The sequence below is a fragment of the Vulpes vulpes genome, chromosome 15 (assembly GCF_048418805.1).
Source record: "Vulpes vulpes isolate BD-2025 chromosome 15, VulVul3, whole genome shotgun sequence".
NCBI lineage: Eukaryota > Metazoa > Chordata > Mammalia > Carnivora > Canidae > Vulpes > Vulpes vulpes.
The window spans coordinates 10,786,516-10,799,404 of record NC_132794.1 but is presented as its reverse complement, the minus strand read 5'-3'; the positions used below and the strand labels follow the sequence as shown (position 1 = coordinate 10,799,404).

At 37.5% G+C, this 12,889-nt stretch overlaps 2 protein-coding genes across 2 annotated transcripts in view; both read left to right on the top strand.

Annotated features, from left to right (window-relative positions):
• The window catches only part of SLC5A3 (solute carrier family 5 member 3), a 33,851-nt gene extending 21,343 nt beyond the window's left edge, over nt 1-12,508 (top strand). The window contains exon 2 of the mRNA XM_025985175.2: nt 917-12,508. Within this exon, the coding sequence (XP_025840960.1) occupies nt 1,255-3,411 (2,157 nt within the window). The 5' untranslated portion in view covers nt 917-1,254 and the 3' untranslated portion in view covers nt 3,412-12,508. The remainder of the gene's footprint in view (nt 1-916) is intronic.
• Nucleotides 1-12,889, top strand: part of MRPS6 (mitochondrial ribosomal protein S6) — a 65,249-nt gene that overhangs the window by 21,458 nt on the left and 30,902 nt on the right. The gene's annotated exons all lie outside the window — the stretch shown is intronic.

The following is a 12,889-nucleotide window of genomic DNA, read 5'->3' as shown; positions in this document are numbered from 1 at the left end:
TCCTCCTCCCTATTCTTGCTTTCTATACCCTTCAACGAGAAAGCAGTATTAAAAGGGAAAAATATTCAACAAAATCAAACCTTGTGCCTGTGTGCCTTTATTCGCTCAGAGATTCTCTTGGAATTATTGCCTGATGAAAGGAATGGAAAGAAATTTTTGAACATTTTTCAAAAATCTTGTGATGTCTTCTAGCTAGGAGAAACAATAAAATTTTAGGGTTTTATAAGTTGTGTGTTCCTAGTTGTGTGTGTGTGTGTGTGTGTGTGGAATGTTTTGTTTTCCTTTAGGGCAGGAGTCCTCTCACAATTTCTACATTACTGGGTGATAACTACCACATACACATTTGTAGTAGGAATTTAGGAGAATTTTATAATAATTTTGCATAGAGTAAGTAATACTTGATTTTGTGTTTGGGTGTAGATGGTAACATTTTCAGTCTACCTGCCTGTTCCATCCAGGACCCTAACTGGCTATAAAGTTCATTATTCAGGATTCATAGCATTTGAAGATTCATTGTGGTGTCCTTATAAAAAATTAGTGTCCCTTCCACCTCCTCCCTTAAGGTGCTTTAGGATCTTGGTGTCTGTTCCAGTCTGAGACGACAACAGTAAGATGAAAAAAGGGCAACGTCATGGTAGGCAGCTCTTAGTTGCTAGAGAAGTTAGGTCACTTAGTTATGAGATCAATGAATTTTTGTTCTTAGTTCAAAATGATAAATATTCTCATGACTTTACGTATCAGATGTGCTAGTATAGATTGCTCTTTCCTGTGGAACTGAAGTATATTTTAAAAGTTTTTTTTTTCTTTTTATAAAGAATGTCTTATTGCGCCGTTTTGCTAGACTGAAAGTTTCCTCATCACTTGGTGAGACCCTCCTCTAATTCAATCTTTGTCTTTTGTCTTTGCTGCCTTGCAGGGTTGGTACAGTAGGCTTCACTAACTTAGCTGCAACTCAGAATTTCTCCTCCAGCACCTGAGTAAATGCTGATGGTCTTGTGGAGAGTGGATTAAGAGTACGAGCTAAGTTCTCAATCCCAATTAAGAAGCGGAGGAAAATTTAAACTGTCTCCTTCAAAGTTTATCACAACCACCACCATCAAGACAGCAAACCAAAGGACAAAGACTTTGACCTGCTGTGTTGCTCTGTGTAGTCCAGTTCACGTATGGTTTACAGACTTGGCTGGGGTTACTAATGAGTAAATAAAAAGTCGGACACTTCTGTCATTGGACACTTTTATTCACAAAGTTACCAAAATGAGGGCTGTACTGGAGACAGCAGACATTGCCATAGTGGCCCTGTATTTTATCCTGGTCATGTGCATTGGTTTTTTTGCCATGTGGAAATCTAATAGAAGCACCGTGAGTGGATACTTCCTGGCGGGGCGCTCTATGACCTGGGTAGCAATTGGTGCCTCTCTGTTTGTGAGCAATATTGGGAGTGAGCACTTCATTGGGCTGGCAGGATCTGGAGCTGCAAGTGGATTTGCAGTGGGCGCATGGGAATTCAATGCCTTACTGCTTTTGCAACTTCTGGGATGGGTTTTCATCCCGATTTACATCCGGTCAGGGGTATACACCATGCCTGAATACTTGTCCAAGCGATTTGGTGGCCATAGGATTCAGGTCTATTTTGCAGCCTTGTCTCTGATTCTCTATATCTTCACCAAGCTCTCAGTGGATCTGTATTCGGGTGCCCTCTTTATCCAGGAGTCTTTGGGTTGGAACCTCTATGTGTCTGTCATCCTGCTCATTGGCATGACTGCTTTGCTGACTGTCACCGGAGGCCTTGTTGCAGTGATCTACACAGACACTCTACAGGCTCTGCTTATGATCGTTGGGGCACTCACACTTATGATAATTAGCATGATGGAGATTGGCGGGTTTGAGGAAGTTAAGAGAAGGTACATGTTGGCCTCACCCAATGTTACTTCCATCTTGTTGACATACAACCTTTCCAACACAAATTCTTGTAATGTCCACCCTAAGAAAGATGCACTGAAAATGTTGCGGAATCCAACAGATGAAGATGTTCCTTGGCCTGGATTTGTTCTTGGGCAGACCCCAGCTTCAGTATGGTACTGGTGTGCTGACCAAGTCATCGTGCAGAGAGTCTTAGCAGCTAAAAACATTGCTCATGCCAAAGGCTCTACTCTTATGGCTGGCTTCTTGAAGCTGCTGCCAATGTTTATCATAGTTGTCCCAGGAATGATTTCCAGAATACTGTTTGCTGATGATATAGCTTGCATCAACCCAGAGCACTGCATGCAAGTATGTGGAAGCAGAGCTGGGTGCTCTAATATTGCTTACCCACGCCTGGTGATGAAGCTGGTTCCTGTGGGCCTCCGTGGCTTAATGATGGCGGTGATGATTGCAGCTCTGATGAGCGACTTGGACTCTATCTTTAACAGTGCCAGTACCATATTTACCCTTGACGTGTACAAACTCATCCGCCGGAGCGCAAGCTCCCGGGAACTAATGATTGTGGGGAGGATATTTGTGGCTTTTATGGTGGTGATCAGCATTGCATGGGTGCCAATCATCGTGGAGATGCAAGGAGGCCAGATGTACCTTTACATTCAGGAGGTAGCTGATTACCTGACACCCCCAGTTGCGGCCCTTTTCCTTCTGGCAATTTTCTGGAAGCGCTGTAATGAGCAAGGGGCTTTCTATGGTGGAATGGCTGGCTTTGTTCTTGGAGCAGTCCGTTTGACACTGGCCTTTGCATACCGTGCCCCAGAATGTGACCAACCTGATAACAGGCCAGGCTTCATCAAAGACATCCATTACATGTATGTGGCCACAGCATTGTTTTGGGTCACAGGACTCATTACTGTAATTGTTAGCCTTCTGACACCACCTCCCACAAAGGAACAGATTCGTACCACCACCTTTTGGTCTAAGAAGAGCCTGGTGGTGAAGGAAAGCTGCTCCCCGAAAGATGAACCCTACAAAATGCAAGAGAAGAGCATTCTGAGGTGCAGTGAGAACAGTGAGGCCACCAACCACATCATTCCCAATGGGAAATCTGAAGATAGCATCAAGGGCCTTCAGCCAGAAGATGTTAATCTGTTGGTGACCTGCAGAGAAGAGGGCAATCCAGTGGCTTCGTTAGGGCATTCAGAGGCAGAAACACCTGTAGATGCTTATTCCAATGGGCAAGCAGCTCTTATGGGTGAGAAAGAGAGAAAGAAGGAAACAGAGGATGGAGGCCGGTACTGGAAGTTCATAGATTGGTTCTGTGGCTTTAAAAGTAAGAGCCTCAGCAAGAGGAGTCTCAGAGACCTGATGGAGGAGGAGGCTGTTTGTTTACAAATGTTGGAAGAGCCTCCACAAGTTAAACTAATACTAAATATCGGACTTTTTGCTGTGTGTTCACTTGGAATTTTCATGTTTGTTTATTTCTCCTTATGAACTTTTTAAGGATATGATGAGACACTAACTTAAGAAAATACTGGTCTTTGGAAAACAAAACAAAACTTATGTAACTGTTGCATCTCTCAGGCATTGTTTACGCTATAGGTTTTAGCCAAATTTTACTTAGCAGAAAAATCATCTATTTGCAAGACTTTATTTTCCCAGAGATGGATGAAAGTAAATTTTCAACCTAAATGAAGTAAAACTTGTTTAACAGACTGAATTGTGCAAATGTGGTTTAAAATTTTCCATACCAAAGTAAGGAGAGACCAATTATTCTCATAGAACATGTAGAGCAGAATATATGCTAAGATATTATGAATAAGGTATACTGTCTGCACTGCCAAATCTTGGTAGGCCTTCTTATCCTGAAGTAGAAGACTTGCTCATTTCAAAGTTTTTTCTCTGTCTCTGTAATCCCTCCTACCATTTAAAACTGAATTTGTAGACATTGTGTAATCAGTTGTGTAATGAAAATCTAATGTGCTTATGGGGTACTTGTGTCAGGACAAGTTAGTTCGTTTGCCAGGTTCATTTTGCTAGCATGAGCCTATGGATTCTGATTGCCAAAAGAAAGGAAGAAGAATGTTTTTCTGTAGCTATCTTGTACCACCAATATATGGACTGTTGGTAAAAAGTTTGTTCTAGTTACTTTTTTTTCTTTTTTTTTTTCTAATTTTGACCGGAGTTTAAGTGAACGATACTCAAATGACCACCAAGTCTGTCTTGATAAAGTTATGTCATGATTGTATTGTCAGATGGTTAGGGGAGAAAATGAAGTAAACATTGCTGATGATCCCCAGATTAATTGACCAAGTTAAGGTTATTTATATAGTTTGGGAATTAGCAGTCCTCAAGCAGTGTTTGATGAGCTTATGCTAAATAGGTGACTACTCATACTCCACTAATTCTCTAGCTTTGTTCTTTGTTTTTGTCATTTGGTAGCATTTTTTATTAGCCACATGCTTTTCCAAGTGGATTCAGTTGGAAGATATGTCCAGAAATTTGAAGAAAATTGTCACTGCCTTTTGTGCTGGGTTGCCCTGCTTGATTAGATCATGCAATGTTGAAGTTAAGCTTTTGGAGGGAAAATTTAATTCTGAGATCATATCGTATCCTTGATGGTTTTTTTTTTTTCCTGATTTACTTTTTTCTTTTTTTTGAAAGACTTGCCATCTGTACACACCCTCTACATTCTTAAAAAGTTACATTGACTTAGAGCATGAGGAGGTTCCAGTGCAAACTGGACATTAGTAACAGAAAACTCAGAGTGCATGCCTTGCCATTGGTAGATTGTCAGTATAGTCTTTCTGTAGAATGGATAGCATGTTAAAGAGTTGTCTGTCATGAATAAGAACTTCTGGGTTTAGGAGTATGTCTTGTGGAGGATATCGTAGGACTTGTGTACTTAGAGGATTCTCTGTCTTCACATGGCATGGCACTGTGTTGTAACCTTCATGGATGGGAATCTTTTTCACAGGCTGATTCCCCTTCTTGAGGACAGGATGCAAAAGATATTAGAGAAAAGCTCTACAGATTACGAATTTCTGTGTCTGTGTGCTCAACATGGTCCTTTTTCCTCCATAACATATGAAGGAAACTTAATTGTGTATCTACTTTCTTTGACTTTCCTGTAATCTCTGATACTTTTTAAATTGCATGAATTTATTAAGCTTGTATTCTTTAGGGAAAAGTATTACTTTTTTAGATACTTTTGTAGATTTTGAATCAAAACTCAGTCCTAATGACTTCACAAATTTTTTGTATTCTATAAATGAGTTTCATTATGATGGGCTTGATTAGTCCAAAGTTGATTTTAGAAATAATCAGGTAGCATAATGTCTTCCCATCTCCAGGAGGCTTTCTGATGGACTGAGTATGTAGATGAAAAAATAATTCATGTATGAATAGCATGATTTCTGAGAGCTTAGAGTGCCTTGTAGAATTTTTTTCTCAGTTTCATTCTTAAGGTTTATAAGCTGGGGGCCAAATAAATAGGGACCATCCTTTTCTTGTATGGAGGAGGCTGTGGTTGTGACCTGTCCCAAGGTTATAAAAAGTCTATTGGGAAGAACAGAAAACCGTGTATCCAAAGCTGGACTCATGGTTTGTCCTCTTCTCAAAGGAACTATTTTTCCTTTGAGACAACCTTTTGGTATTTGGGAAAATAATGGGACCTTAGATTTTTCAAATTGGCATTAAGTTGTAAGAATTAAAATTTTCTTTGACTTTGAACACATTGCTGTATAACTGAGCAAAGAAAATTGGCACATTGGCTGGGCAGCCTTCTTAATCCCTTCTTTTTTTACAGCATAAATTAATAGGTGGTGTTTATGTGGATTTTTCTCCCTTTTATTTAATGTTGAGTCCTAATAGTTTGGAGTATTAGGATCCCTCACCCCCCCCCCCCCCTTTGCTGCTGTGTCAGTACGATACATGAAATACATCATCTTGTGTCTGTTTGTGTGTATATAGCAGTAGGTCAAGTTTAGAGTACTCATGTCTGTAAATAAGGAATGACTATTAGCATATCCATTAGGATGTTTATTCTTGCCAGTATAAACATCAGTCTGTTGAGACTCAAGTCCCTGAAGCTTGCCCTTCTTATTGCTTTCCAGTAATAGATAATGTGCTTGAATAAGTATGTGAATTGCTGATTGCAACTTCATTCAGGGGACCACTGTTCAGTATGTTTCGTTAGAATGATTGTTCATGGAGTGATAACATGGTCTGTATTAAGCTAGCAAAATGTTCATACTTTACACTAACTAAATGAGTCCTAAGTGATGACATTTTGTCTGTAGACATTAATATGTATATATTTTTGTATTGGCTCAAGCTAAGGTTCAGAATTGAATAAGAGTGGTATTGACTAAAATAGTTACCTAAGAGTCAAAATGAAGTGAAGACACTAGTCTTCAAAGGTAGGGAAAAAGTATTGTCTGATCTGCTGTTAATGGTATCCCCAGTTCTTATATTTTTGTCCTTTTAAGCAGTCTCAGTCGTAAGATCTGATGAGCAGAGCTTATTAATAACTCTGGCATGTATAAGAAGTATTGGCTCCAAAAATATTATGTCCTTTTGCCCCAAGATAGTAAGTGGCTTTTGAAATAGCTGAGCCAGTCTTCTTCCATAGCCATTCTTTTCCTGGTTGAGGTTATTACTCTTATCTTTAGGTTAGGGAAACATCAAGCAATAGTGGTGGTACTGTGTCCTTTGGCCTAAATTGAGCAGATCTCCTCTCCCAAGGCTTCCTTTTCACTTGGCTCAAAGGATCCATTGTGTTTTTGTACAAAGAGGCTGAGCAGGGTCATAGTCTTAACACATCAAGTAATTAGCAGAGACCTATCACATGTGAAATTTCACATTTTAAGCATTGATTAGGAGGTTGTCACTCAGTCTTTAACCCGAGGCTGATTGTGAGTGGGGGGGACTGAAAGGTCTTGTCTAGGGCACTGAGAATTTCTGTCTCCATTTCTCAGTCCATTGCTTGCTTTCTTCTGGTACTGAAAGGGTGCATGGATCTTCCCCTGTCCAAATATCATTTAGTGCAACCTATGGGTTATTCTTATTCTTTACCATCCTACAGACTGGCTATATCAGTAGCTTTTAAAAGTTTAGACTGGTCAGTTATTCCCAGTTGGCAGTATTTGGCCAGTTACTTTCCATATATTTTTTACTCTGCTGTGTCATTTTCATCTGAGGTATGATGGCTGGAAAGGACCACGTGGATATGGAATAGTGACACCTCACCACCATTCCCCAGGTTTAGATGAGCAATGTATGTAGACCATTCCTATTACATCATGTGACCAAAGAGACTTGCCAGGACAAAATTTTCCCAAGAAGTCAGAAAAACTATTAAACGAGATGCTGAGAAATACCTGGGTGATACAAACTTAACAAGTTAGGCAAAGGACAAACATTAGCTTAAAATGTGCAGTTGTAGAATTCTGTTCAGTGAATTCTAGAACTTGAAGCATTTTGGCTACAAGCTAGTTTAAACTTTTCCCCATATAGATTAGGACACTAGTAAATAAGATCTAGCCTGTTAAACCCTAGTTTGACATTACATATTGTGAAGTATGAGTTTTTAAACATTTTTGAGGTTAAAGTGACTGATATTTGATAGCAATAATTTAGTAGAAAAATCTGCTTTTAAGCTTGTATTCATACAATATCTCATTAACAAAGTGTTAAGTTGCATTAAGTCATTTTGATGTTGACATTAGCTTGAGCAGACTTTACAAATAGGGTATATTCCTATATGTGTGTATACTCACCTACCATTCAGAGAGACTGGTCTTTCCCTCTATTTGTCTTCCCTTACATTGCTTTAATTCTTTATCTGCTCTTTTAACACTTCTCAAATTCCTCTTTTGATACTTTATCAGCTTAACTCACTTTCAGGCTTATTGCTATGATGTGCAAAAGTGTTGCTTTGCCCCAGTTTTGAAAACTTGGATCCAAATAATGATTCATTAACTATGGTTGTGTTTAAATATACTAAATTTCTATAGCTTAAACTGTTAATTCTCAAGAATGATTTTCTCAGACTAATGTTCACTAATAATAAAAGCCCTAATAATACATCATTATTGTATTCTAAAAACCCCTTTCTTCAAAAATTAGTGAGGCAGTGATAGTTAAAATTCATACCAGTCCCTTTGAAATGGTGGTGTCATAATGCAGAAAGGAATGGAGTTTGTTTTAATGCCAAAAAACCTGTTCGTGCAGTAGTTAAGGGTAAAAAGTTGGAATTAGTCAGTTGGCATATAGAGAAACCCTTTTGTACTAGTTAGGTATGAAACTGGATCATATAAGAAGTTTTGATTACTTATACTTGGTTGGCTTAACTCAGGGCTGCAAACCCCTTTTCCTCCACTAAGGTCACTTCTCTTAATTTGGTATGCTTTTTATCAGACTCTACCCCCTCTGTTAGAAGACTAGGTATACAACTTCTTTCACTCCTAGAATTGAACTTAGCTAAGGTTCAAACTACTTAATAGGCTTTGCCAGCACTGAGTCCCACACCATTAGTCACAGTCCTATAAATATTTTTATTTAAGCTTCTTTCCAATGCTGGGAATAAGGCTTTTAACTACTGATTCACCTTTAAAGAAATGTTGTGAAAATTGATGTAATTTATGTTTCTGTTTTCCATCTCAAATCCTGTATAAAAGATAGGATTTAGTTTTTTGTTTTGGGTTAAGCACCCTGTTTATCTTGGTAACTTAACAGCCTTAGCCATGGATATATTATTGTCTTTTACTCAGAAATAAAGGTTTGATGTATCTGTACCGTTACTTAATTTCAGGTACTTTACCTTTTAGGGGAGGACCATAATCTGAAGCTGTTGATTTAAACCAATAATTTTATGTAACAACTTTCCAGTGTGGTTTGGTTACCTGGATTCATACTATGTTTGAAGAGAGGGATGCTAGAACAAATAAGCAAATGAAGAGCAAGTCAGGACAAAAGCACAGTGGTCTCAGATTTTTCGTAGTGTAGGAACAGTAGCTTTGCTCTCAGAAAAGCACTAGATCTTAATTGTTGCCCATGATAACAAAGCCACTCCATCCTCTCCTACCCCTATCCCAAGTTTAAGATAGTTTACAATCAGTGAACTCTGTCAATAAGGGAAATACATATTTCAGTCATTTCTTCAACAGCACAAGTTGACGGTAGATAACCACAACCTTATTGGAGACTTATATTTATCTTGGTAAATTCACCTTGTACCCCAGTGCTGCTGGAGGAAGGAGTGTTTACTTTTTTTATTGCCTTTGGACAAACTAGTCTGGATAATTTTTCAATATATCATTGTAGCCTAGACTTCTATAAGTGGAATGAATGTTCCTTAATAACTCACTCTTGGTTATAATAGTTGGAAACTGAAATTAAGCTCATTGCTGTTATTGAAATCCCAAATTGGCAAAGGCCAGTATATAGGGTATTTCATAATATAATCAGCTTCTGAAATTTACGTGTTTTGATTAGTGCCTTCTGTTTGCCAATATTGACTCTGCTAGTTTACACATTTCCCTTTCTTGATAGAATATACTTATTTGTTACAGTTCCTCTTTTTAAATTTTGTTATAACTAGTCAAGGAAATACAAAAACATACATTTATATTTACGTACTTTATATACGCAGCCTTTATTTAGGTTCAAGGAAACCAGGTAGCTCTAATTCCTGTTGCAGTTTAATTGTTATTTATTCATCTATATTTGTTTTATATCCTTAATTAAAACTATAAGGTTACTTATTAATTCTGTGTGTATATTTTAACTATTGTTTTTTTTGATGTAGGTTTGATAGGCATATCTGAGAACATACATGTGACAAGAGTTTCACATTCCATGATAGGTAAAAAGCTTAAAGTAAAAGTCCATAGAAAGCACAAATCATGTTCAAACATGCAGGTGTGTATCTCCACATGTAGAAAGCACAAGACTAACAGTATTTCTCAGTATCCCACAAGTGCCAGTCGTACAGCCCTCGGGAGTTGTGGAGGACTATATTACGGAAAGCCCTAGACAGTGAGGTATCTTGAGTTGTGGTCCTAAATGATAAGTGGTTCAAACGTAATAATCTGAGTAAGTTTGTACTACTTTGGTTGAGGGAGAGAAGACAAATATCAAGAACATTGCAATTATATTTGGGGGTTATTAGTGAAAATGGGGGTCTATGGGTTCTTTCCTACAATCTGGAACTAAAGCAGAGACAGACTTCTAGGCTTTTGGTGGGTGGAACAGTTTGACAAACTTTTGCTTTAAGCTGTAGAGCCATTGATGTTGTTGTTATTACTATTTTTTATTTTAAATCTTTAGTAGGAAATTTTACCGGCTGTCAGTAGTACCCTGAAAACATGAAGAAATTTTACATTTTTAACAGGGCAAATACTACTTGTCTTTAATCTTTGCGTAGGTTTGTAAGAGGTGAACATATCTTACTAACTTTTTCATGTGCTTTACTGCACTTCATTTTAGTAGAGCAGAATTTGATCCAAGTGTTCTGAGCATCAAACTAAATCTGAGGCAGATCTGCCAAATGAGCTACTTTGCTTTTCACAGTGGTTCTAAGAGTCTAAAGGATTCTTTTACCTGTCCCATTCCCTGCTTCATGACTAGATTAGATGAAATCTGTGTATTCTTGCACTCAGTATTGTCTTTGTCTTATCCCTTGCTTTCTTTACCTGAATAGTCCCAGTTTATCAAGAATGAATAAATAGTCTTTGTCTTGGATTTTGCCCATAGGTCAAAAGCTGTAACTCTCAGAATGGGAGAGAAGTGACTACTTAGGTTCCCACTCTCCTCTATTTTGTGTATTTATCTTCTTAAGGAAAGACTTGGTCAGCTCTGATAATATATGATGAAGATTAAAGCTGGTGTAGACCAATGTCACATGTTTTAGTAGGGTTAAGCGGAATGCCTTGAGGGAAAGATTGCCCCTCCAGCAAAAAACAGGTGTGTTCCCTCAGTATTTTAGAATGTGAAACCTCAGGCTTCAGGGGGATGAGGGCAGAGGAGTGCCAGAAATGCAGGAAAAAAAAAAAAGAAACGGTTTGAGGAACGTCTTTGGCTTAGCAATGTGTGATAAGGCAAAGCAGTTATAACTTGTTAGTCCTATATAGTATGTGTCTGTACTTTTAAATGTTGCTTTTAAATTTAAAATCGTTTGCAAAAACTTAATGCTTTTGAAGATTCCTTTGGCAGAATTTCTTTGATTTATAATTCCATGGAAAATTGCTTTAATTAGTCTAGGTGAAAGTAGTCCTAGCAGTGTAAATATGTATAATTAGAATTTTCTAATTTCACTTTGAGATCTCTAACTTTTGAGTGGCAAAAACAGATCAACGAGTCTTTTGCTCATGGACTTTTCTGTGGCGTTGTTAAAATGCAAAAGCTTTATTTTTGTTAATAATGGCATATTACATTAGTGTCAGATGATGATATGGAATCTGTTCCCTGCTTTCCCCCACCAATATTGCTTTGGTTTATAGATTGCCAACAGAGTTCAGAAATACAGCAGGGATCTACCCATTCTTTGCTTGGACATCCCATTTTCTGTTGCCCAGACCTATGTTGGCAATCACATATGAACTACGTTATGCTTCTCAGTGCTTTTTTTTTTTTTTTTTGATAAGGTGGATATCAAAAATAGTTGCTGTGCAAAAGTTAGTAGTCTTCTTCAAGAAGAAAACCAATTCCTTTTCTAATACCTGTGAAATTGCTTCATTCATTTCTTTATTTTTAAGCCAAATGTCAGCAGAATACTGCTGCTTTTATCTAGTACTTTTGATATGTAAGTATTGCATTTTAAGGAGATGTCTACGTTGAAAATCGTTTTTTTCCAGTGTCCTCCCTATTATGCTTTGTTCATATTTTCTGTAAGAGACCAGTCTGTGCACTGGGGGTGTGTATTGTGTACATGTTATCATTTTGTCAGTTATGCATTGTAGACCAAATGTGATTATAAATGAAGCTGTTGAGTTATTGGTGAGTTTTTGGAATTGTAAACTGATTTTCAGTGTACCCTTTATTGTCCACAGGTTTTTTGTTTTTTTAAGGTTTGATTGATGGGGTCCATCTTCACATTGTACAATATTTTAGTTGCAAGCAGAAAGTAGAATTTGGTATAAACCAGGTTATTTCTGTATTGAAAGGAATACAATTGAAATTGTAGATTTAGGATTGTTAACCATACATGACAATTCTAACTTGACTATTATTCTAACTTACTGTATACAATCTGATTTTTAAAATTGTAGACATGTATGATCTTGGTTTAATGTGTTTTTTAAAAGTGTTATTGTTGAAAAAATGGAAAAACAATGAAGCAAATCTGCTAAAGAGCTGTCAGTTTTCATTACTGACTCTGTAAAATACACTGTTCTTTGTGTACTGTGTGTTATTTTGCCAGCTGCTGCATTAGCCTTCAAAAAGTATTTGGAAACTTCAGATGAACCTACATTTCTTGCAAAGTATATTCCTTTCTGTGGTATCTTGTCCTGTAACTGAAGTATAGTAATTATTTTATGGAAATGTTATTAGCACTTCTGTACCAACTTTGAATAAAATGAAAAATTTACATTTCTGTGACTGAGTATTTTCAGTTTTGAATATGTCTGCTCTAAAAAATTTATAAGGTTTTGTGCTAGAGGTGAAGGGGCTGTCCTTCACTGACTTTTCTCTTTTCTCTTATCACTTCTATTTTGAAATAATTTCAAACACACAGGAAAGTTGTGAGAATAGTATGAAGAATTCCAGAAACATTTTCATCCAGATTCACCAGTAGTTCACATTTTGCCACATTTGCTTTGTCATTCTCTCTCATCATACACACTTTTCTGAACCATTTGAGTGTTAAGTTGCAGACCTCATTCCCCTCTGTGCCTTAAGTCCTTGAAGTCTATTAGACAAGCACAGTCATTCATGTAATCATAATATAATTATCAAAATCTGGGAAGTA